This window comes from Equus caballus, chromosome 16, assembly GCF_041296265.1.
Source record: "Equus caballus isolate H_3958 breed thoroughbred chromosome 16, TB-T2T, whole genome shotgun sequence".
Taxonomy (NCBI): domain Eukaryota; kingdom Metazoa; phylum Chordata; class Mammalia; order Perissodactyla; family Equidae; genus Equus; species Equus caballus.
Genome location: NC_091699.1, coordinates 55,006,465 through 55,032,546, shown reverse-complemented (window position 1 = coordinate 55,032,546; position 26,082 = coordinate 55,006,465). Strand labels below are relative to the sequence as shown.

At 51.8% G+C, this 26,082-nt stretch overlaps 1 protein-coding gene across 11 annotated transcripts in view; it reads left to right on the top strand.

The window, feature by feature from the left end:
- Positions 1-16,112: 16,112 nt before the first annotated feature.
- The window catches only part of VIPR1 (vasoactive intestinal peptide receptor 1), a 33,235-nt gene continuing 23,265 nt past the window's right edge, over positions 16,113-26,082 (top strand). For 2 of the 11 annotated variants that reach the window (XM_070237920.1, XM_070237918.1), the window contains exon 1: positions 16,879-17,079. In XM_070237920.1, coding sequence (XP_070094021.1) covers positions 17,002-17,079 — 78 coding nt within the window. In that variant the 5' untranslated portion in view covers positions 16,879-17,001. Of the gene's footprint in view, positions 16,488-16,878; positions 17,080-26,082 lie in introns of those variants that run through there. The other 9 variants (XM_070237919.1, XM_070237923.1, XM_001501612.7 and 6 more) reach the window with 7 other exon arrangements.

Below are 26,082 nucleotides of genomic sequence, written 5' to 3'. Positions count from 1 at the left end.
TCAAATTTCACAGCCTGGACCCCTGTCCTTAGGCACTTGGGTAGGGGGTAGGCAAAATTGGCAAGCTGTCTATGTCAGAGGTGCCAGAGTGGTTCCCAAATCTGTCCTCAACTTCTTCTACAGCATAGCAGCTGCTTTGGGGGTCCCTTCTCTGATTACAGCCACAGCTGCGGTGGAAAGTTCCATGAAGGCTCTCAGCATCCCACTTCAAGGGCACATGGATCTGTCCCTTGGCCTGACTCAAGGTTATCTCTAAAACCACAGACCAGGGGATGGGGTTGGGGTCGAGGGGTACAGTCAACAAGTGCAGGGAAGTTCATTTCCTAGGGTGGGACCCGTAGATAAGTGCCCTGGCTTCCCACCCCCAGGATGGACCACTCTGGGAGGCTTCTGAGGTACTTGCTGAGTTGAGTTCCCATCTCCTAAAGCGGAGACCTCGATAGCACGCTTCTTGCCCCCTTCCTCCAGCCCCATAGGATCACCTCACAAATAAACTATCTGCACCCGAGTTCCTGCCTGTGATATTGTGATTTACAATAAGAAATACGTATTTGGTCTTCATGCCCAGTTCCTGGCACAGAGCTCCTAAAACCCTTGTAATTTCCTAGGTGATAAGAACACTAGGAGCATCTTTTGTTGTAATATTTGGTCTTTGACTCCAGTTTCTAACACAGGGTACTAAATCCCTTGGAATTCTTGGGTGATTGGAGTGTCTTTTTTTCTAATGAGGCAACTCTGTCTGGGCTCCTGCATGGCTCCTAGATGGGGACTAGTCACCAGAAAGACCAAGACACGATTAGAAGCTTGGAATTTTCACCTCCATCCCCTTTCTCTTGAGAAGGGAAAAGGGCTGAAAATGGAGTTAACGATCTATCATGCCCATGTGATGAAGCCTCCATAAAAATCCCAAAAGTATGGGGTTCAGACAGCTTCCAGGCTGGTGAACACGTTCTTGTACTGGGAGGGTGACGCACGCCAACTCCACGGGGACAGAAGCTCCTGCACTCGGGACCCTCCCAGACCTCACTCGACATATCTCTTCATCTGGCTGTTCATCTGTATCCACTATCATGTCCTTTAGTAAACTGGTAAGTGTAAGTGAGTGTTTCCCTGAGTTCTGTGAGCTGCTCTAGCAAATCAATTGAACGCAAGTTGGGGGGTACGGGAACCTCAGATTTATAGCAGGTCAGTCAGAAGCTCAGGTGACGACATGGACTTGGCAATTGATATCTGAAGTGAGGTGGGAGCAGTCTCATGGAACAGAGCCCTTAACTAAGGGAGCTGATGCTCTCACCAGGTAAACAGTGTCAGAATTGAGTTAAATTGAATTAAATTGTAGGACTTCCATCTGGTGTCACAGAATTGCTTGGTGGGGGAAAACCCCCCACACATTTAGTGACCAGAAGTGTTAGAAGTGAAGTGTTCTGGGAGAGTAGTAAAAGAGACACACAGGAGGTGAAGAATTGAGTTTTTCCCTGCTCAGGTGGGAAAGACTGGGTTTTCCTATTCACTGTCCCACGTCCTGCTTTCAGGGAGATCCAAACTAAGACATATAGTCATAGAATGTTTAAGCTGAGTACATGATTGCCCCTGAGAAAGGATACATTTCCAAGCTGTGTTTTAGCTCTGTGTGGCCATGTAACTACGTTTGGGCAAGTGGGATATGAAAAAATGTGACTTTGCAACTTCCAGGTCACTTTGTGACCAGGAAGGAATGTGCCCCCTCCTTCCTCTTCACCCTTTCTCACTGACTGGAAAGCAGAAGTGGTGCTGAGCCAACGTGGGCTGTGTGGACAAGGATCTTCACTTCCTGGTATTCACACCATTGTGTAGCCTCCTCCCACATCAAATCAGGAGCAGGCTGTGTGACCAATAGAATGTGGCAAAAGTGACAGTGTGTGACTCCCAAGACTAGTCACAGAAGCATTACAGCTTCCATCTTGGTCTCTTGGATCCCTCCTGGCTGGGAAGCCAGCCACCATGCCATAAGGACACTCAGCAGTCCTGTGGAGCCATCTAGGTGGAGAGGAACTGAAGCCTCCTGCCAATAGGCCCTCATTTTCAAGTGGGTCACCTTGAAAATGGATCCTCCAGCCCCAGTCAAGCCTTCAGATGACTGCAGCCCTGGCTGATATCCAACTGCATACTTATGAGAGATCTCAAGCCAAAACTGTCCAACCAAGTTGCTCCCAAATTCCTGACCTGCAAAAACCATGAACAATAACAAATAATTTATTTAAGCCACTAAATTTAAGGGTAATTTGCTATGCAATATTAGATAATTGTTATGGGTTGAATTGTGTCCCCCAAAATTCAAACGTTAAAGTCCTAACTGCCAATATCTCAGAATCTAACATTATTCGGAGATAGGGTCTTTACGGAAGTAATCAAGTTAAATGAGGTTGTTAGGGTAGGCCCTAAGCCAATATGATTGGTCTGCTTATAAAAAGGGGCCATTTGGAGACAGACATACACAAGAGAGAACACGTGAGGGTGAAAGCAGAGATTGGAGTGATGCTTCTACCAGCCAAGGAATCCCAAAGATTGCCAGCAAACCACCAGAAGCTGGGTGAGAGGATGCAACAGATTCCCTCTCGCCATCTTGGAAGGAAGCAGTCCTCTAACACCATGATCTCAGACTTCCAGCCTCCAGAACTGGGAGATGATAAATATTTATTGCTTAAGCCATCCTGTTTGCTGTACTTTGTTTCTGCAGCCCAAGCACACTAATACCACAACTGATACAGCTAACATCTGAAAGAGAGTAGAACAACAAGATAGACGGATCCTGGGCCCTTAACAGCACAGTGAGAGCCCCCATACTGACTCTGGTTCTATGTGCAAAAGAAAGAAACTTCTATCTTATTTAAGCCACCGTTCTTTTGGTCTCTGTCACATGCAGCCAAAACTATATCCTAACTAAGACAGCATCTAAAACTTCCTCCCCAAGTGTCCTCTCCTGACAGCATTCACAGGGAAGTGATTTCCCCCAAAATGAATAAATGGAAACCTACATTATCAACCATGCGGTGAAGACTCCTTCCCTCCACAGACACTTACGTTTCTTTCATGTGGCAAGCAGGCAGGGCTAGGTCAGAGGAGATGCAGAAAGCCAGCTCCAAGTTCTCCTCGCTGTGAAAGAGCAACACATCCTGGAAGGACGAAGGGAGAGGCCTGGGGGACCACACGGACTATACTTGTTACAGGGATGGAGCAGAGCAACTTACTATAGAAAAAGAAAAAGCGCCAGATCCAAGAGAGAATCTACAGGTCGGGAGCAGAAGCCAACATGAAGATCCAAAGGAAATCCCTCTTTCTGTCACAGAGCTGAAACAAGCCACAGGCAATATCCCACTGCCTCACCCCGCCAAGGTGAACTCTTGCACTCCGCTCTCCCTGGACAATTTGGGGACTGCAGGGAGGGAAGCTGCAGTATTAGAACTTTTTCTGTTTCGTGTGACAGAAAGCCAGCACACATTGGCTTAAGCAAAGAAGGGATTTATATCTCAGAAACTGAAAAATCCATGGATAGACTGGCTTTAGGTGCAGCTAGATCCAGAGATCAAACAATGTCCTCAGAAATCTGTCACATCTCCACATCTCTTGGATCTGATTTCCTGTTGGCTCAAATCTCAAGCAGGCAAATATGGCCACAACAGCAACAGACTTATATTTTCCCAGTATAATAGCAGAATTCCCATAATTCCAGCAAAATTTCCAGGGCTGAGTCTCATTGGCTCAGCTTGGGGCATCAGCATGGCTCTCCTTGGCCAGGCCAGATAAGTACCCATGACTAGAGCCAGAGTGAAGGATGAGCTCCACTCAACCACTGAACCACAAAGACCAAGAGTAGGGGAGCTGTGGTTTCCATCCCAACAATCAAGGTAGTATTGCCAGAAGGGCACTGGATGACAGGTATGTTCTGCATGGATGTGTTCTTCACACTGACATCAAGAGGACTAAAGAAGTGACTCCACAGCTGAATGGTCAGCATGTGCCAGGCTAGAGCAGCCCTGCCATGCCAGTGCCTCCATGCGGAGGGGAGGCCAAGACCCCAACCCTCCTCTGGCTCAAGAGTAAGGGATCCTTGAGCCCAAGCTTTCCCATGAGTTGGCGCATCCCCCAGACCAAGGGTGGGACATTTCTTTAATGCGTATAGTTCTATACTTTCCTGAGACAGAACCCCTTCTCATGGTCTTCTGGTGGTGCCCCATTGCCCTCAAATGTGGCCTTGGCTCCAGCCTACAAGGCCTCTGCCCTCTACCCTGACTGTAGGTCAAACACACATACACACACACACATTCCTCCTCTACAACCAGTCCAGGACCTCCCCTCCATGCTCCTCCATTCCCTTCAGAGCAGAGTTCCCACTGAGCCCTCCTCTGGTCTGCGTCACCCAGAGAAGCTAGCCCAGCCTGCAGCAAATTCATCCCTAAGGGGATTCTGGTCTCCCCAGTCAGCCTGGGGGCTCCCAGGGCAGGAGCCGGGCTTCCTCCTTGCTCCCTCTCACCACCTCGCCGGCCCTCCCTCTGCAAGACAGAAGAAAGACAGGTCTACACATCTAATGGGGATAATCTCATATCTGGAGCCACCATGAGGCAAGAGAGCCAAGAGCCAACCCAGGGTGGCTTCCCAGAGGCAATAGCAGGTGTCAGGATTCACTTGGGCTGCAGCAGAGACACTGAAGTTGTCAGGGCCTCTGCTACCATCTTTCTGGGCCCTGTCCCATCCCAGGCAAGAAGAGGCCTAGAGACAGGAGCAGCTGGCAAGTAACTCAGGCCTGGGTAGGATCCAGGACAGGGAGGAAGTGACAGAGGCTTGCGTAGCTGAGGCTATTTTTACCCAGACCTATGCAAACAGAGGCATGGGCTCGTCCGGCCAGTTCTTCCCCTCCACTGGTGCCTGGCCTCAAAGTCTCTTGCCAGGTTGGCAGCACCCACTGGGTTGGGAGCCAGAGGGGAGGGATGGGTAGAGGAAGGGCAGAAGTGAGAATCACCCCCAGGCGCCCCAGAGACTCCCAGCCTTGAGGCCCTGACTTCCCTCCAGAGGCTGTGGGCTCAGAGATTCGGAGCCTGCCTGCTGGGAGCCAGCCACACACGCTCACTCTCCATGGCAGGCAGTGTGGATTAGGGCTGGAATCAGGGCCAGGGATCAGCCTGGGGTCAGAAGTCAGGCTGGTCTGAGGCCTGGGATCAGAGTTAGGTATCACCCTGGGGACATGGGTCACTCTGAGCTGAGGCCTGTGATCAGGATCAAAAGTTAGTCTGGATTAAGACCCAAGATAAGGGTTATGGGTCAGACTGGGGTCAGGGTTCAGTCTAGGGTCAGGGGAACTCTGGAGAGAGGCCTGGGATCATGGTTAAGGATCAGCCTGTGTTCAAAGGTTAGACTTGGCCTAGAGTCAGAGATAGATCTAAGCAGGAAAAGCCTCCTGGAGGAACTCCCATTTCTCTTGCTTATCCAGCCATCACTGACACACTCTGGGCTTTTCATCCCCAGCAGAGGACCCCAGGAGTCTTCCCAGAAGGGGGAACTGACGTGGATTCAAGCCCTGAGGCATGACAAAGTCTCCCCTGAGAGATAAGTGGAGGAAGGCGTTCCTGGCAGAAGGAACAGCCCAGGCAAAGGCATGGAGCATGAAAGAGCACAGTGTTCTGCAAGGCAGAGCTAGGCTTGGGTGGGGGTGGGGAAGAGCCTCCAAGGCCCGGCTGAGAGGGGAGGAGAGGTTTCCCTCAGAGCCTGTGAGAGGGCGGCATTAAAAACCTGGGACAGAGGGAGGACCGCATCAGCTCTGGGTTTTAGGAAGAATCATTCACTCTTTTGTTTGTTCATTCAATAAATACGAATAGAGGACTTACCAGGAGCCCAGGACTTGAGATGTGCTGGAAACAAAACACCTAAAATCCCTGCCCTCACGGAGCTTCTGTTCCAGCAGGGAGAGACAGACAACAAATTTAATGGAGTGAATTCAGAAATAATCAAAGGGCATGGAAACTGAGAAGGCAGTAAGTGCAGCGCAGGGGGGTAGGGGTGGGGGGATGTAGACAGGGTGCGGAGGTTCAGGAGTTGGAGAGGAGGGAGCAGTTTGCAGTATTAAGTAGAGGAGTCAGCATGGAGGAGAGGTCAGGAGCTCTGGGGATCCCTGTTCAAGAGTATTCCAAGCAGAGGGAACAGCCAGTACAAAGACCTAAAGCAAGAGGGGGCTAGGAATGAATTCTTGGAATAGCGGGGAGGCCAGTGTGGCTGGAGGCAAGAGTGGGAGAAGTCAAGAGGAGAGGGGAAGGGGAGGTGATGGGGGACTCGCTCAGAGTCTGGAGGCACTTTGCACTAAGGAGCCACAGGATCTCACTTATGTTTTAAAACAATCAATCTTAGAGAAAGAGGTTAAATAACACAGGGACACAATCAGCAAACTCCAACTGTGGGAAGCTAGTGCGCAGGACCAACCCAGTTACTTCAAAAGAGAACATGCAAGGAAAAGAGATCCCTGGGCAGAGAGATGGAAGGGCTCTATATTAAACTGTAATGTGTGAACATTATTTAAACAAATAATTAGTAAAAAAAATAAAAGCATTTATAAGGCAAAGAATGAAAATTAAATAATAACCAAATAGTTAATGCTATTAAGGAATTTGGCAGGGTTAGGTGTAAAAACGGTATTGTGTGATGATGGTATTGTGGCCATTTTTTTTTTTTTTTTTGAGTCTTTATCCTTTAGCGATACATACTGAGATCTTTACAGATAAAATGATAGATCTGTGATTGGATTCAAAATGATCATGGTTGGGATGTGGTCACAGAGGAAACAAATTAAGTGACGATGGATACATGGGAGTTCATTGTATTATTTTCTCCATTTGTATATTTTGAAGCTCTTCTTAATAAATTAAAAAGCAAGAGATTGGAAATTGCTGAGATTGGAGAGTGAGGGACCAGGGAGAAGCCAGAGATGATGAGGAAGCTACTACGGTGAGCAGGTGAACAGGTAAGGGATGAGATGAAGGTAACCTGAGACAGGAAGAGGGGGGGCTGCGGACGCACAGGCATGGGCTTTCAAGAGAAGACTTCCCTTTGCAAGACTTCCCCCTTGCTCCAGCATTGGGTTTCTTCCTCGTCCGCTCCCCCTCCTGCCTTGCTCATTCCTTTCCTCCCTCCCAAATTTCCTTCCTCTCCCATCCTCCTCACCCTCCTTTCCTTCCTCATCCCTCCTCCTTCATCTCTCCTTCTTCCCTTCCCCTTCCTCATCTCTCCTCCTCCAGCCTCTCTTCTCCAGCTAGCATCCTCCTGGCCTGGTTCCCAGGCCTGCACTGGTGATCCCACCTGGCTGGTTGTTCTCCGCACCTGGGTTGCCTGGCAGCTCCAGTTTGATTTCTCTTATCACCACCTACCAACCCCTAGCCTCATAGGCCTGCTTTCTCTTGCTGAGGGTGACCCCCTCTAAGCTTCCTCCAAAGGAGGAAAAAGGGTGTTGCAGGAGCTACCCACCCTCCTCAGAGCAGGCACCGCCTCAGCCTAAGGCAGCTCTGGGCCAGCCTGGGAGAAGTGAGAGTGGGGCCGTGTGGTGGCAGGTAGGGGCCCAAGGTGGCAATGAGAGCGAGAGATGGTCTTGGCTGTTCTTCTCCCTGGAAATGATTCCTTTCTTGGGTGGATGATCTCTCTCACCACAAAAGAGGGAGGGTTGAAGCTAGGAGGGAAGTAGAAGTGTCTTGGGGCCACTTTGTCCAGACCTTTGTTTTCCAGTGTCAGGCCTGGGAGCTGACCCTGCAGAGGGAGGAGAAGGGAGGACTTCCTTGGCATTCCCTGAGACTGCTTTCCTGGAGCAGCACTAGGCTCCCTGCCTGCTCCCACCTGCTCCCCACCTCACAAAGGGATTATAGTGTACACCTGGACACGAGGCCCCCCGCCCACCAAGATTCTCAGGCCCCAAAGCCTTAGCACTGTGCAGGCTGGGCTAATGGGGGCTTGGCACCAACCAATATGGCCCAGTGACCAAGGGGAGGATAGAAGGAAAGGGCTCCCTAATACTTGCCCATCACAAACCGCCCAGAAACCCAAGAAAGGCTGAAGTTCTATTTTCTGCCAATCTGGTGTAATGAGGTGTAAAGTCAATATTAATTTTAATTCTAGAGGGTAAAGACAAGCCTCATTTCTTGGACCTGAGAATTTGTGGACTGAGATTCCCACCAAGGGAAAGGGAAGCCTTGGAAGAGAACTGAGGGCTCTGGCCCCAGTGAGGCCCAAGGCTGGCTGTGCCAGACCCCAGAGTGCAGACCACGGTCCCTGCCCAGTGGCGGTGCACCAGCCCACTTCGCAGGGTATAGGCTGCCATCAGGGTCTGTGCCACTCTCATGAGGGCCTCGGGACCCTGAAACAGCTTGCCTCCATAGGGAGTGTGGACACAGTCCCAGGGAGATGAGAGGGCATAGCCTGGGGCTGGGGCTCTGATAGCAATCACAGTACTAAAATGATAATAAGAAGCATTTGAGGAGTATGGCTGGCTGTATGCCTGTGGGCACAGTCAGGCTGTAAGGAGCCCAGAGGCCTCTTTGGTAGACATCTGTGGCTGGGGTAGGGGACAGAAAAAGGATCAGAGATAGGCTGTTCCAGTGTAGCCCATGTCTCTTGCTATCTGCCCAACTTCAAGCCACAAGCCCCGCCCCAGTCATGGAGCCAACCCTTCAGTCTGGAAAGTCACACTGTGGTCACTGCAAAGGCCCTGGGTCAGATCTTAGGTCCTGCTGATAGGGAAAAGGAAGTCATTTGGATGCTGTCGCCCCTGCCCTGCAAAGACCAGCCTAATGGCAGTGCCTGGCATTTCCCAGGCCTGGGCTGTACTCCACCTTCTCCGTCCTTGGCAGCCCAGACTTTGGGCCCCTCCTCTTCTGGGAACACCTGGTTTATCAAGAGCAGCCTCCGTGTTACCAACCAGGGTCCCCTCCTCCATTCTCAATTCCCATCTGGCAGGTGAGACCTACCTCTGCAGACACACCTCCTGGGCCCAAGTGCCCTCATCCCACCAGGCAATGGCTGGCAGCACCCTATCTGAGGTACATCAGCTGATAACAGACCTGTCCCACCCCTTCTGCACGGCAGCAGCCATGGTTTGTCTCCCTTGCTCCCTTGTCTCAATTTTTGCTTCTAGGTTTATGCATGAAAATGAATTAAACATTAAATGTTAAATTCTGTATTAAATTGATTCATATAATTATTTACTAATATCCATTAAATTATAAAAATGGAATTACGATTTTCCCTAATGTGCTATCCTTGCCTTGTTTTATTATCAACATTATGAGACTGCATAGAATATCTTGGAAAACAGTCTATTGTCATTGCTGCTCTCCAGCAGTTTGATTACACAGGGATCATCTGTTCCTTAAAGATTATACAATTCTCCTGTAAAACTCTCTGGGCCTGGTATCTTTTTTTAGGGGTAAATATAATAATTTATATATCTCTGGAAAAGCATCCATTTCACCTAGATCTTCAAATATTTTGGCATAAAGATAGGACTCTCTTACCGTTTTTAATATTCTCTACCCCTGGAACTATGTCCTTTTTCTTATATGTTTCCACTTTAATTCTTGATCAGGCTTGCTAAACCTTTGTCTATTTACTGTTCAAGGGGCAAATTTATTTCATTCATTAATTCAATATTTTATTTCTATTTATTATTTTCTGTTTTTTTATTTACTAATTCCTTCCTTCTTTCTTTAGATTTATTTTTTTTCTTTTCTAGTATATTTGTTGTTAGCTTATTTCCCATCTTTCTTGTCCATAATATATGTAATTAAGGCTGAAAGTTTTCATCTAATTACTCTAATGTTTATATCTCTCAGGTTTTAATATTTATTTAATATTCACTTCTAAATAATTTATAACTTCAATCGTGATGTCTTTAATACCAGAGTTACTTAGAAGGGTGATTTTTGGTGGATTTTTTTACTATTATTAATTGTATATGTGCATGTGAAATATTTACATATATAGGAGAAAAGAAAAAGAAAATCAAACTCAATCTATCAGCCACCTAATTTTATTAGACCTTAACATAATACCATATTTGCTGCAGATGTTCAGTGCAATTGAGGACTCCCTATGTACCCCTCCAGCAGGTGGCAGAATTCTAAAACGGCACCCAAGATTCCTGGCCCCTTGTGGGCACAGCCTGTTAACAACCCCCTTGAGTGTGGTGAGCCTAACCTAATCAGATGAGCCCTTTTTAAAAGAGGATCTATAGTTCAGAGACAGAAGAAGTCAAAGAAGTTCAAAGCTACAGCAGATGGTCTCTGGATGGCCTGGTAAAAAAGCAAATGTCCATGCTGTGAACTGCCTATGGAGAGGTTCATGTGGCTAGAACCTGAGGAGAGCCTCTAGGAACTGAGAGTGACCTCTTCAGCCACCTGCCAGCAAAAAAATAGGGGCTTCAGTCCTACAGCTGCAAAGAATTGAATCCTGCCAACAATTTGAGTCAACTTGGAGGAGACTACAGCCCTGGCCACAGCAGAGGACCCGGCTAACCCATATCTAGACTTCTGACCTACAGAAAATGTGAAATAATGACTGGATATTGTTTTAAGGTGCTGAATTCATGGTAATTTGTTACAGCAGCAACAGAAAGCTAACACTGTTCCCTTATTCCATTCCCCTCCCTCTTTCTGCAGAGATAAAACATGACTTGGGTGTTTCTCCTTCCTGGACATTTTTTAGATTTTTGCTACATATTTATGTATCCATAAAAGGTACATAGTGTTGTTTGCAGGTTTTAAGTTCTATATAAGTAACACTGTACTGTATATGTTATTCTGCAACCTACTTTGGGTGCTCAACACCATACTTGGAGGCACACAGCCCTGCTGGGAGATGGAGCTCCAGCTCATTTGTTTTGATGGCTGAATGGAATTTCTGAAGGAAGCGTCCTCCACTGTGACTGTAGATTTGACAATTCCGCCTTTTTTTCTGTGTTCTTTTTATATATCTTGAGGCTATATCATTAAATGCATGGATGTTTGGGATTATTATATCATCTCAATAGACTGAATGTTCTGATAATATGAACTATTCCTCTTAAGTTTCCCATCTTAAATTCTCCTTCATTCACATTGACTATAATGGTTAATATTTGTAATTATTCCCAATATCTGATTTTATGTTTCTACTTATTATATATTCTTGTTTCTAATCCCCCAATACATACAATCTTTTGTTGGATTGGTGAAGTTTTCTTTAGTCTTATTTTCCTTCTTCTAGTTGTTTGGGAGTTACATAGAGACTTGCATTATTTTCAGTTGAAAGCCTTAAATTTTTCATATACACACTAATCCCTGATGGCATTGATTATGTTACTTAAACCCCCTGTCTATTTTGTCCCACCAACATTATCTTCCTTTTCCAGAATCTCTGCCCAAAGTCAGTTACACACCTTACACACCAATTCACAGAATCTCTGGAAATGGATTCCAGAGAATGGAATTCCCCCCAGGGCTGGAAGTGGGGGAGGGGAGCTTTCAAACTTAGGCCTCCTGTAGGGTTAGTCTGAGCTCTCCCTGGGGTGAGAAGGACTCCACAACCCCCATGGGAGTTCACTGCTCTAAGAGACAGCCTGGTGCTGTCTGAGATCCTAGGCACCCTCTCTGAGACTCAACCTCTTTCTGCCCTTAGTTATCTGGAACCTTGTTGCTGACTCCACCTCCTCCCAATACACATTGGCCAAACCCTGCTCTCAGTCCCCAGCTGGGAGCAGATGTGTCTGTACTGACTCACACCCATACACAAGGACACACTCACATGCCCTTATACATGGACCCATACACACTCATGCACACACACACACACAGATGCTGCAGTAAGCACTTGACCGAGAGACTGTGGCTGCTGTTGGAGCGTAAATAGGGAGGAAAAGTCCTCCCCTCTAGAGTTTGCAGGCTCGCTGCACCACGACCCCCATGCCAAGCTGCACAATGACAGACTTCTGAGCCCCTGGACCAAACAGAGTCCTGGGATTTTGAGGAAAGGAGTTCCTGCTTGAGTCCTCCCTCTCTGTGCCCAGAATAGGCTCTCCCCAAGGGTAGGACCCAAGTGTCCTCTTCCTCTGTCTCCTGGAGCAGGATGTCTCCCACTCCCTTCATTTTCCATGCCTCAGTTTCCCCTCTGTGGTAGCCACAGATATGCATCACTTGGATTTCCCCTCAATAAAGAACGTGCCATTCCGCTGTGAGGAACGCAGTGCTCTAACAGCTTCTAGCGGTAGTGCCTTCAGGATCCACCACAGCATCAGAGCTGAGGCCCTGCTCTTCCCAGACAGCCCTCAGCCACTCACTGAGCACAGCCCAGTGATGAAGTTGCCATCTTTCTTCTGGAGCTCATTGCCAGGTTGGCAGAGGCTCTGTCAGAGCTGTATCACAGTCTGAGTTTCCCCCTGCCAGATCCTGCTTTCTCTTCTTTTATCTTTCACAGGGTCCCCCTGCCATCCAAAAAACTTCCACAGTCCTAACTCCATCTTAGCATCTGCTCACTGGAGGACCTGAGCTGACACACCTAGAGTTGGCACTGTCCCCTCCTCCACTCTCTCCCTCCTGAGCTCTAAGGGCCAAGGGATAGTGAAGCCATTTCAGAATGCAACTCTAGGCTTCACTTTCCCATCTGTCAAGTCAGGACAATTCTCCATCACCTGCACTCCTACGAATTTTGTTTTCCTCATAGGTGCAGCTGTAGCAACACCAGAAGATCCCCCCAGTACCCCGCTGAAGCAGTGTGAGGTCCCCCTGGAGGGCAGCCCATGTCTAAGTCACTGTGACATCCCCAGTGCCATCACAGGGCCAGGCCAGTGTAGGTGGTGATACATGAGGGACGAAGGAATGATATTCACTGTGTGCCATTACAGAGGGACAAAGGGAACGTTTCTTCTTTAGATGCCTGCCTGAGCCTCTCCTGGCCTCCACCAAACCACAGCTTACAGTTAAGATGCATCTTCTCAAAGACGAACTCTATATGACTCCACTCATAGGTGGAAATTAGTATATTGAGAAGGAGATCTGATTGGTGGTTACCAGGGAAAAGGGGGGGTGGGGGGAGGGTACGGAGGGGGAAGTGGTGTACCCACAACATGACTAACAAAAATGTACAACTGAAATCTCACAAGGTTGTAATCTATCATAACATTAATAAAAAAATTAAAAAAAATAAAAAAAAAAAGATGCATCTTCTCACAGGAAGAACTGGTCCTGAAGAAGGGATGGCCTGGGGAGGTGGTGAGCACTTCATATGCCTGGAGCTGCCCGCCCTACTCGATGGATAAAGACCTAAGTTGTAGGTCCCTTCAACTCAGAAGCCCAGAGAGGGCAAAACTTGCCTTCATCCACACAGCAATGTGGATGACTCTGGAAGGGGAATCCTGGAGCAGTGACTCTTCAGGCCAGATCCCTGCCTGGCCCCCACCATGCAGGCCAAGACTACACTGTGGTCCCCAGGTGTCCTACCCATTCCACCGCAGAGCCTTGCCACCACTGAGTTCCTGAGCTGGGAGCCTTGAAGCAGTGAGTACATGACACAGGGAGGCGGGTGAAGGACTGGAGACAAGGGCGGCACCTGCTCAGGGATGAGGCAGGCAGCCAGGAAGCTAGGCAGGCTCCAAATGAGTAACTGCAGATTCTTTCCTGCTGTGCCTGTCGTCACGGGGGATAGCAAGTGACTCTGCCTCTCTCTCTCTTTCCCCCCACTTTCTGCACCCCTGTGATTCCCAGCATCTGGGAGGGAGGTGACGCTTAGGCCAGAGACTGAGGACAGGCTCCAGGGATCCAGGAAGGGAGACTTCAGGACAGAATACGCCAAGGAGGAATCCACACAAGAGGACATGGGGAACAGAGAGCAGGGGGTGGCTGTGGCCCCCTCCCCAAGCCTGGAGTGGTGAGGCAAAGGCTGACTCCAGAGGAACTGAGCCTTTGGACAGGGTGGGGTCTGGGGAACAGAGATCTAGGTCACTGCTTCCCACCCCCTCAGGTAGCCTGCCCCCCTACACCTTCTGCTTATGATATCCCTCCCCCACCCCAGACGGCTTCCAAGATCATCAGACAGGTCAAAGGATGGCTTCCTTATCAGATCCCAGAGGACTCCCCAGGAGTGGGCCCACAAGTGACCCCACCCCCCACCCCCGGTTCCTCAGAATACAAGACTGGACATGCAGGAACAATTAGTTGAAACATGATCAAATTTAACCTTGGTTGAATTTTTTAGGTTTTTGTTTGTTTTTGCTATTTTCTTTTTTCTGTTCCTTCTTTCACTTCTGAATATGTTTTGTGCCTTTTGATGGCTAAGGAAGGGTGGGTCCCCCAGGAGAATAATTCTGAAAGAACAAAGCAATTTTCATTTTAAAGAATCTGCAGGGAAACTATTCTCCCTTAGTCACCCACTTCCTTCCTGGGAGCCTGGGGACTGCAAGGGCATCAAGAATCCCTGCCAGTCACTCTCACTGCCCCCAGCATGCCCATGCAGCCATGGAGCTAAGAAGGGGGTTTCTTGTAGACCGCTCTCCAGAACAAGAGAAGAGGCAGCACATCCCCAGCTGGGAGCCTTAAGATTCCCTCCTCCCCTTCCCATTGGCCACCTGCTGAGCCTGGCCCCAGGGTCATGCGGCAAAGAAGTGGGGTCTGGCTCCCTTTTATTCCCCAATCCTCACCCCCCTCAATGCACTCTCAAGTACCCAAGATTCCTATCGTCAGAGCTAGCAGAACTTCAACAGGCCGGGAGGACAAGCATTAATGGTGAGATTTCAGCTTCTGCAGCTGACTAGGTAGTGTGTGTGTGTGTGGGGGGGGGGGTAGAATGGGCAAGGGTTTATGAGAGCCAAAGCCCATGGGTTTGCCATTCACATTTAGGATTCAGGACACTGTACCAGCAGAGGTGACTCCCCAGAATGAGGACATGATTCCACTGCCCTACTGGAGAACTGAGAAGAGGTATTGTCAGGGTCACAAGGGGAGGCAAGGGCCCCTGGCTCCTGAGCCTAACTTGGCCCCCAGAAGTGGGGATGGCTGAGAAAATGGTTGGTGATTCTTCAAACACTTCCTCCACTGAGGGATTGGGTCCAAATCCCAGAATGGCCAGAGCAGAGGCATTGCCACAGTTTGCATATCTAGAAAAGAGCCTATGTCCAGGTTCACTGATTATATCTGGAAGGAGGTGGAAATTGTGGGGAGTACGATAGCTGGTGTCTTGTCTACCTCTGTGCTCCAGTGCACAGCACAGAGCCCGGCACACAGCAAGTTATTAACAAATGTGTGAGGAAGAAACGGAGAGACAACAGCGGGATAGGAAGGAGGAGGGAAGGACTGAAGGGAGGAAGGAAAAGGAGGAGGGAAGAAGAGTAGGAAGGAAATGTCAGCACCCCAAATAAGCCGAAATGGAGGGAGGCTGGGCCCTCATCCCTTCGTGGCTTTTCCCGGACTCTCCATAATCCCACTCCACTCCAGAAGGTCAGCAGCCTGAGTTTCCCCTCGCGATAGGGCGGGAAGCCTGGGTGAGTCCGCAGGGAACTCTGATGCACCTGCTGGTCAGCCAGTGTCTGGAGTTGGACCTCCTTCCAACAGCTGCACATCCCGCTAGGCGCCCGGGGACGCGCAGCCCTCTCCGCCTTTCCACTGAACACGGCCCTCCCCCATCCCCCTATCACATTCACCCACCACCATCCTATCCCCGCCGCCACCACCGACACTCGTCTCAATTGCACGGTCTCAAGCCCCCGGAAAGAGGGCAAGGCAACCACCTGCGCTTGGTCCGCAAGAAGACGCGCTGCTGCGGTGCGGCGCCGATGAACAGCCGCCTCATTCTAGAGACCAATAAACTGAGCCCTGAGGACGCGCGGTGGAGGCAGGCTTGCCCGATGTCACCCAGCGGCCGACCCGCCAGCCAAAGGTTGTAAGCGAGACACCAAAGGCAGGCGGCCTGGGTCCAGCCTTTCTCTGGACCTCAATTTCCCGGGCTGCAAAATAGGCAAGGCGGGAGGAGGAGGAAGTCTCCGGTTCCTTTTAGGTCGGATGCGCAGACTGGGCCCGCGCGCAGAGAACACTCCTTGCCTACCCGCGTGGGGGCGCTGGAACCTCGGTCCAGCCTCCCTCGGGAGGTGCCCAGGCCGAGACGAGCGAGGGTGCGGACGCGCCATCCTTTCCTCAGCACGACCCCCCAGGTCGTGAAGGACCGGGGAGCCCAGCCGGTGCAGAGTGCGCCCTGCCAGGTCGCCAGAGCTCAGGGGAGGCACCGAGGAACCTAGAGTCGGGCCTCGCTCGCGCCCTTGCTTCCCCTCGCTCGACCTCTCTGGCCTCGAGGGACGAGTTGGGGCGATTGAAAATGGATCAGATCACGCGCCCCGACTACTCCGGGTCGCCTACAGCCCAGGACCCTGCGCGAGCTGCAGCCCGCAGCCTGGGGGATAAGAAGTGACATTTCGTGTCTCGTAGTCCGGCCCGCCCGCACCAGCCCTCTGAAGCGCAAAAGTAGGAAATGGGGAGCCTGGCGGGGAGGTCTCCTGCAGGCCGTGGCTCTGAAGGTGGACGTGAAGAGCGCCCTGGGGTGGGGCTGAGGGGGCGTGCGGGAGCGGGGGATCGCAGCCAAGCGCTTGTAAACGTTGCGAGCCCAGCAGGGAAGGATGGGGCGTACTGGGGTCTCGAGACTCCGGGGGATGCGGTCCTAGGGGGCGAAGGCCAGGCAATGCCCAGCGACTGAGGACTGACGTGTGGGATTGGCAGAGGGAGCGCAGGGACCCCCCCAACCCTGGGGCGCCCCCAGCCCCGCCCCACACCTGCTCGGCGGCCCCGCCTCTGTCGATCCATTGGCTAGGCCCGCCGCCCATCAGACGAGCCCCCGGGGCCCGCCCCAAGCGGCGCCTCTTAGTGCCGGGGCCACCGCGGCAGTGCCACTCAGCCAGGATCCCCGCCGTCGACTGCGCGGTGCGCTGCCCGTCCGCCCTTTACAGGCGCGGGGCCGCCCGCCGCGGGCTCGGGGCGGACTATGCGCTCACCGAGTCCGCCGCCGGCCCGCTGGCTCTGCGTGTTGGCCGGCGCCCTCGCCTGCGCCCTTGGCCCCACGGTGAGTGTCCGCCGGGCCACCCAGCGTCCCGGCAGCTGGAGGTGGTGTGGGGACGGCGGGAACCCGGCCGTCTGTGCGCACGTCTGTGTGAGGGGAGTAAGGGGCGCGGAGCACCCTGTCTCGCCTCCCGGCTCCACCTTAGACCGGATCTAGACCCGAGGGGTGGGGTCTCGGTCGCGCCTAGTCCCTCCCAGCGCAGCCCGGAGCCCGCTCCGCTGGGCGATTTTGGACACCGGTGGAGGGGCGGCGGGAAAGCGGGCTCCAAACTTGCCTTTCGTGTAGTGGCTGCTGGTGTGCGTGGCGTGGGGACTGTGGTCGGATGAAATGGAAGGTCTAGCAGACAGTGGATGGGAGGGAGGCTGTGGGGGTCGTCGTTGTGCGCTGGGGTCGTCGTTGTATGCTGTGCCCGTCTGCAGGTGTCTGTGGGGCCTTGTGTGTTACGTGTAAGAGTGACGTCTCAGCAGCAGACCCAGCGCTGGGGACCCCGGGACCTGTGTTGGAATCAGGCAGACCCTTCCTGTGCCCTTTCACTGAGCAGAGCTGAAATGTAGGGAGCCCAAAGTGGAATGTGGTGGGCCGTGAGGGGTTGGGGATGGCGCTTATAAGGGCCAGACATGCGCATGGGGAAAGCTGAATAGGGAGCAAACAGCCAAAAAGCAGCGACCTCCTTCTTCCTCCCACTTCTGCTTCATCCTCGCATGGGTATGTGTATGCCCCTGACGCATGTGTGCTAGCATGCCCCATGTGTAGGTGTGCCCAGGTGTGTGTCTGTGGCTGGTTCACCTGGGCTACCGGGCAGATCTTGGTTGAGGCAGGAGACAGATGGATCATCTCCTTCTAAGATTAGAGAAGGCCTCAAGACTCACTAAGTCTACCCAAGCCCATTTTATAGATGGGCAAAGTGAGTCCCAAAGACACCAGAGCCACACCTGTCCCCCACCAGTCAGACCTGGGCTGAGGTTGATTTTCTCTCTACCCCTACTCTAGGACTTGAGGAATCTGGGGTTGCTGCTGGTGGGTGGGTGGAGTATATTGATGATTTAGTCTCTTCTATCCCATGATTACCTCTCTTACCATCACCTCCACCTGGCCAGGAATCTCTGTGTTTCTGTCTGGCTAATGTCTTGCACACCCTGGGGATGGGGAGCTCGTTGCCTACCCTGAAAGCAGACCTTTTGATAATTGGCAGGAGCTCCCCCTCCTCCCAATGATAGCCATGAGACCCCCCTCCTGAGCACTCAGAGCTTCACTGAGTTCTGGCCCTGAGGCCACAGCTCTGGCACCACTTACAGCTCCTCAGTCACGGAGCCTTCAGGCCTCACCAACTACCCTTGGGCTCTCCCAACCCTAGGTCCCAACCCCTCAGATTCTCCTTGGATGAGCCAGTGACCTTGGGACCACTACTGCCACCCCAACCCCCCTCCCTCGAGGCTCCCCAGCCCAGGAGCAGAGTGGTTTCAGGGGGGCCTCCTCACGTGCTAAGTCACATCTGCCCCCTACCTCCTGAGGCCTGGCTTCTCCAAAGCCTCCCCTCCCCTGTCCTCCCACATCTTATTCATTCAATTCCCAGCTCCAGCTCCTCCTCCAGACAGCCTTTTCTGATTGCTCCAGCCCCTCAGCCCTCCCCCTTCTGACCCTACCCTTCAACCCCACTCACTTCCCAGCCTGGGCTCTTCTGACCATCCCATGGAATCAAGGGCTGAGGTCTGTCACCCTTATGTCCCTCAAAGCCCAGTGCTGGGCTGGGCCCACAGAAGCAGGAGACTCACCCAGGCCTGGGTGAGGGCAGGCTAAGATGAGGCCCCCATTTCCCTCTCTCGTTCTCTCTCTTCCCCACCAGCCACCATTTGCTCCCACAGTGAATGGACACCAGGCAATCCTGCTCCAGCCGGACTCGGGGGGGTGGGGGGTGCCTGATGTTATCAGAGTCATAAAATGGCAGCTGCAAAGTTCAGTTTGAAGGCCCAAGGCCTTATCACTGCAGTTTATGGTGCCCTGACCTCAGCCTGGGAAGGGGAAATCTCTGAACAGGGAAGCAAAAAAAGGAAAGAAAACCTCCAGTGTCTCAGAAGAGGAAGTCTGCCCAAGGCCACCTGTCACGCCTTCTACTGCCCCTACCCCCTGGACAGCGGGCACAGGGGCCACTCATTGGTAGCGGGACTGCTCAGGGCAATGCCCAACCCCTGGGTGGAGGGAGGGGTGTCACAGGGGAGGAGCAGACCCGGGCTCTGCCCTAGAAAGATTCTCAGGCTTGTTGGAGGAGAGCAGAGCCAGTGACTCAACAGCCCATGTCGCTGTGGGGCACAGCCCCCCAAGACTGGGGCAAGAGTCGCAGAGAGGAGCAGTCAGGGAAGGCTCCCTGAAGGAGGCTGGACAATGCCCTGAAGAGTTCTGCCAAATGGGCCAACTTTCCACCTGAGACCATAGACACCCTCTGTTGGCAGGACGAATGGGCCTGATCCCTAAAGGAGGAGGAAGCCCCCAGCTGCCCCCAGAGGCTGGGACGGCTTAGGGCTTGGGGAAGGCTTGGCTCCTCTGACTCCTCTCTGAGACGGGCTGCTGGCCACCTGCTCCTGAAGGCCTCACTTTGCTGTAGGCGCCCCGCCCTTGCCATCTGCCTTCAGCCTCTCCAGAGGCTGTCCACAGCTGCCCAGGCCACCCTGTGGGCTGGGGGCAATACAGCTGCACCGGGGTCAGACCTCCTTCCCTGGTGAAGAGACAGCCTCAGTTAGGCCTGCCCAGGGCTCCCAGGGGCCTGTGCTAGAAGGACTAGCTCCCAGAGGTTTCCACCCTCCCTTCCTGGTGCCCTGAGTCTCACCCATCCCTGACTTTTCTGGAGTTTTCTTGAGAAGCCTGAGCTGGGGGACTCCGTGGCAGTGGCCAGTTGACCTTGAGAACATGTTTAATCTCCGTGGAAGGGCCTGAGTTTCCTCATCACAGAAGGGAGGGTGAGAACCCTTGTCCTAACGTGCAGGAGAAATGGGAAGAGAGGGCTGGCTGGAGGCCAGCTCCACCCCCTGACTGGGCGTAATCTTCCCCCTCAGCCTCACAACTCTGCGAAACAGGCTTGGTCTTCCAGTCAGGACATCTACGAGACGGGAAGGAGGTGAAAGTGTTGTGTGAACTATGTGACAGGTCATTCCTTCCTCTTGATCCCCAGCTTGGGAGCCCTGTGGACCCTTATTCAGCCCTCTCTTGTCCCCAACTGCCCAGGGGTCCCCAGGGCAGGCAGGCATCCTGGGGATGGGGCAGTGTCTTCATGAGGTGGCCAGACAATTTGAAGGGTGAGGCTCCAGACGCAGGTAGGTGACGGGCCTCTGCACACAATGGGCAGCCTCAGTGGCAGTCCAACCTGGGCCCAGCCTGCCACTTGCTTGGGCCCCTCACTGTGGCCCCTCTGGCTATGGATGCGGGAATGGGGCCAGGACACTAAGGCGAAGCCCCATCCCTTTCTCCCTCCCGTTCTGCTCAACCTCCCAGACTCTGCCCTCCGGTGTGACTTCCCAACACAGAGCAGTTCTCACTGCACCCAGGAAAATAACCAGGATGTGCAAACTCTCGTGCCTTAGGCACATTTCAGGAGAAGAAAAAGAAACACAGTTTAATCTGTCCACCACATTGTGAGGTTTTTATTTTTCACTTTTATTTTGAAAATTTTTTCAAACATATAAAAAAGTAGAGAATAGTAAAACAAACATGGAAATACCCATTTCTTGGAGTAACATCAGCAAAATGGCAGTATAGGAATTTCTCATACTCATTCTTTCCCAATTGCTAGGTTTGAGAGTTATTAACCTTAACAATTAATATTTGCATCGGTTGCTTTTATGGCTAAAGTATTTTAAAATAAATTATAGACATCATGACCTTTTACACCAAGCTATTTTAAGATTCATCTCTAACACCAAAGGACATTTTCCTTTATAACTATGATACCATCATCACAATTAGCAGGGGTTCCTTAATGTCTAATATTCAGATATCTCCAAGCAGCATTTAATCAAGCACCACAAGATGAGTGGTGATATTATCAGGACTTTTGGTCTTATTGCAAGGAGCTTTCCTGCCTGTGTTGTGATGGGACAGCACAGCTGTGGGAGAAGAGAGCAGGGGCCTCGAGCAGGGTGAGTAAGCCTCGTGCTGAGCTTCACAGGACACGGCCCAGTCTGTACATGCACCTCCTCCCATGTGGCTCGTGATGTGAGGTCCATATCTCTCAGGAAGTACCTCACACTATCTTAAAAGCAAGTACTTCCTATACATCCGGTCATCAGAGGAGAGGAAGAGGTCACCAACCGACCCTTGTGTATCAAGGACTCACAGCTTTGTAGCTCCTTGTGCTGGTGTCCAACCCTCTGCCAGTGACCCCGACACCAACACCACCCACAGACACCGTGTGTGTACACTGAGTCCTCTTCCACTCGGGGTGCCCATGGTGACTTTCGAGGGACAGAGGATTGAAACCTGAGTCCCTGCTGCCCCTGCTTTGCTGACCGTCCCCACGGTGATCCTCCACAAAGAAATCCTGAAAGCCTTCGTGACCCTAAGTAAACCTTCCAAGAAGGGCGCTTAGTGGCATCAGGCTTAAGCCCAGGCTGACCATCGTTGCTTGCCTTCTCCTAATAAGAGCCCTTGCCTGGGTACCACCCTGAGCTGTGGAAAGTTCTTTCTTACCCTAAGCCCAAACCTGCATTTCTAGGTCTTCCCCTTTTTCCCCCTCCACACACCAGTTCTTATTCTACCCTCCTACTACCCAGAGCTCAGCCTTCCCCAAGGGGAGGTGTGGTTGGCAAAATTTGGATTTGCAGAGAGGGGAGGTTTCACACTATTGGCAAAAGGATGTAAAAATACAGGAGAAGGAAGAGAAATCAGACAACAGTAGGGGGTGAGAGGAACTGCCAGACTCGAGACCTCTCTTCTGGTGGGCACCGCTGCCGCTTGTCCGGGGGTAGGACCTTCAGGCTGCCCGGGGCTATGCAGGGCATTAAGGCTGTGTCTCGGCTGAGGTCTGGCATGGATGGCAATGAGCCTGGCCTGAGGGGCTGGGCCGGGGCTTTGGCAATTACTGCTAACTCTTGTTGGCAGTCCCTTAGTGTCCTTTACATATGGCCCTCGACACAACCCTGGAAGTAGGTGGTGCTGTCATTGTCCCCATTTTACAGATGAGGTGGGGTCACTTGCCCAAGGTCACCAGTCAGGAAGTGGCAGACAATCTGATTCCGGAACCTGTGGACTTAAGTAGCCTCTGCCGTCTCACTAAGAAGAGCTGCGTCTTCCAAGGGGGCTATGGCACGCCACATGCCGCCCTGGGACTTTGGAGATAGCTCTTAATTAGTAAAATCTGAAGCAACAGCTCAGGGAATTGTCACTCCTAAATTGTACATCTCTGTAGTTCCTACACTGATCAAGCTATTACACGTCGTTGTCACCTGGCAGGCTCCCACATGCCCCTGCCCCATGAGATGAGGTCTGATTTCAACTTCTCTAGTGCCCTCTGCAGAGCTGGGAGCATGTTTCTCCTCTTTTCCGTGACTTCTGGATCCCATGAGCTACCCTACCTCCCTATGCCTCCACCCCTCCCCCTGCCCTTTTCTCCTCCTGCTCCTTCTCGCCTCCCCCCTCTGCCCTGGACTACATGATCCATCTCCTTACCAATTCAAAGACAAAAGCCAAAATGAAGGGGGCAGCTGGGAAGCTGGGTTGTGGTCCTGTGTGACTTTTATCACGCTGCTTTCTCTCTGGATCCTGTTTCCCCCTGTGTCTTTTAGTTGCCCTGTTTTTGTTTTTTGGGGGAGCAGGGGGGATGCTTAAATAAACCATGGACTATGAGATGGTAATGAAGGGAATGGTAAGTGGGACCACTCCTGAGCTGCCTGTCCTCTATCCCCATTCCCTAGCCTCCTCCAGCCATCCAGGGCAGGAAAAAAGAGCCCTCCCTTGACAAACCTCAGAAGCACAAATCATTCACAGTGGCTCCCAGTGCTCAGTAATCTGCAGACAGGAAGTGCTTTCTCCTGTCTCACCTAATCCAGCCTGCTGCACTTTAGACCCCTCTCAGAGACAAGCTGCTCCTTAGAGGGACTCACGCTCCCCCACCGCGCTGCTTCTGTCTCCCTCCGCTCCTCCTGCCATAGTTCTCTGGCCCCCATTGAGGCTGGGGGTTCTGATTTGAGGCCCAGAGCTGTGGTCTCAAACTTCTCTTGAGGGGGTGGCATATGGCCCACAACACCTGAGCCGGGCCCACCTTGCCTTTCAGAGCCTCTAGCATCTAGGAGCTGTAACTCTCAGCATCTTCCCCCTTCCCCCCACAACCCTAGCCTTTGCCCCAGACCTTGGGAGCCGCACGTGGAGAGGAGAACACAGGGCTCTTCCCAGCCCCTCAGTAGAGACAGAGAGGAGGGGGCCGAGCTGAGCAGGTGGAATTAACAAGCCTTGGTTAATCCCTGCCCCAACCAGAGACCCAGGATTCTCCTGCCAACTCTCAGCCAGTCACCTCCCACGTCCAGCCAACACCATGGCAAGGGACACAGAGGACCAGGACTGAAGGGATGCTCTTGCCGGGTCCCTTCTTCCAGGCTCAGGAACTCCTAACTGAAAGCTCACTTGGGGCTCAGCCCAGCACAAGAATTGGTGAGGGTTTGGGAGAAAGCCCTGTTTTCTTTTCTCCATGTGGGGCATCAGGAGACAAGTTCGGAGACGCAGGCAGTGGTCAGATTAGGAAGGGCCTTGAATGCTGGTTTTGAAGTATGGCTTTCATTCCTAGGCCATGGGGACCATCAGAGATTTGAAGCAAGAGAATGAGGATAGGGCTACACACTTTACAAAGATCCCTCAGGTTGCAGGTAGTGGGGCGGAAAGCTACTGTACCAGTCCAGGCAGGAACTGATGAGGCCTGGCCCCTGACTACATCTCCCAGCCTGTCTCCTGATGCCTCCAGGGATCTTTGCTGCAGCCACACCAGGCTTCTTGCAACCTTGAATGTATTAGGCATTTTCATGCCTCCATGAAACACACCGCTCCTACTTTCTGGAATGCTCTTACTCCACCTCTAGTTGCCAAACTCTTACACATCCCCAAAGGCCCACCTCTATTACCATTCTCTATGAAGCACACACCCCAGCTATATCCTACCCTGGGACCCTTCCCTGGATCATTAGACTCAGCTATATCTGGCTGGGAATTTTCCAACTTTGTGTCTCTGGAGTCCAGAGAGATAATGAGGATGTTTAGAATGGAAAAATAAGTGGAAGAGGAAGTCCAAAGTCTGTCTGAATTCCTCAGTGATAAGGGCTAGAGGGAGCTGCCCTGGTCCCATCCCCCAGAGGGCAATGGTTGACCTGATGGCCCAAGGCAAGGCTGTGGAGAGGGACTGAGGCAGTCCAGACTTCTGGTCAGAGACTTAGGTCCCTTCTGGGAATGTGCTTTTCTGGGTGACTGCAGGTCCCACTTTGGGTCTCTATTCCCTCCCCTCTCCAGATGGGGCCCAGCACTCAACTCAATTGTGGTGAAGACAGAGCTCATCTTCCAGACCACCCTCACTCTATTCAGAGATGCTCCAGCCTCCCGCATTACCCAGAGGGCTCCTGCCCATCCTCTGCAAACTGCCTATCGGAAAAGGCTTTGTGGCTGTGCTGCTAGAGGAGCAAAGATGTCTAGAGAGGTTGACCCAACACCCTTCCATCCTCAGACAGTGGCACGCAGAAGCTGCCAGGAACCCTATGATGCTCTTGTTGATTAGAAATGAGATATCTCTTGGCATACAGCATGGCCACAGCCCTGGCTTAAGAGGACCCAGCAAGTGAGGGGATCTATTGTCCTGTTCTCAGAGCACAAGTATGAACTCTTTTAGTTAGAGAGACAGAAAACTCAACTGGCTCAAGCCACAAAGAAAAGTATTGACTCATGTTGCTGGAAGCAGAGCTGGTTTCAGGCATGGCTGCATTCAGGGGCTCAGATAATGTCAAGACAAGCCAGTTTTTCTCCATCTCTCTATTCTGCCTTTGGCTGTGTGGCCTTCATCATTGTCTTCCACTTGGCAGCAAGACAGGTGGCAGTAGCTCCAGCCCTTGCATACCTTGAGGTTTCCAGTCCATTGGGGAAGAACAAATCTACTTGCCTAATTGCTTAATCCTAAATCCCCAGAATGAGCCTCTGAGCTCTGAGTCGCCTGACTTGGGCCATGTGCCAGACACTATGGCCAGGAATGCTCTTACTGGCTCAAGTCTGGTCACATATTGATCCCCTGGAAGAGGGTTCATCAGAAGGCCATGAACCAGGAGTGGGGAAGGAGGTGGTTTCCCAGATAGAGAGGAAGACATGTCACCAGAGGAAGGTAAAGCATAGCAGAAGGCAGCAACAACACATGTCCACTACCATCCATCCTACTTTCCTGAAGTGGGGTGAGAAGAGATAAGAAGAGCCAGGAGAGCCAGGCAACGCTGGAAGGGGCCAGAAGGCAGAATGAGCTCTGTTGCTGGAGGACAATGGGGCTGAGGAGGTACTTTGGAGAGAAGCATGCTCCAAATAAGCAAGATAGGCCATTGGCAGGGCATAAGCTGGGGTGACCAGTCCCCAGGTTCCTCTTTCAGAGGCCACCTCTGAGATCCTCCTGGCCACCCCTCTTTCCATTCCTGAGCCAGGCTCAGATCCCTTAAGACAGGGCATCTTGAGTGTTTCAGTCTGGATAACCTTAACGAGCAAGAGGGAAGCATGTGACCCCAAAGAGAGACCACAGCACTACATTTCCTTTAAGTCTCACATCCTTTCTTCTAAACAGTTACGTAGATAACTGCATCCTGCTCCATGATAGATCCATGTCACTTTCAATATGCTGAGTTTTAAATAACTTACCAGCTAATGTCTTTACCCAAATTGGCTGGTAAGGTTTATGGTCCAAGATGGAGCCCATGTTCCCTGTGTGGCTTCCAGGCCTGTGGCATGTGGTGAGTGAGGTCTGGGTGCTGCGGAGCCTGAAGACACACTGGGCGAGGAGGCCTTCCCTTG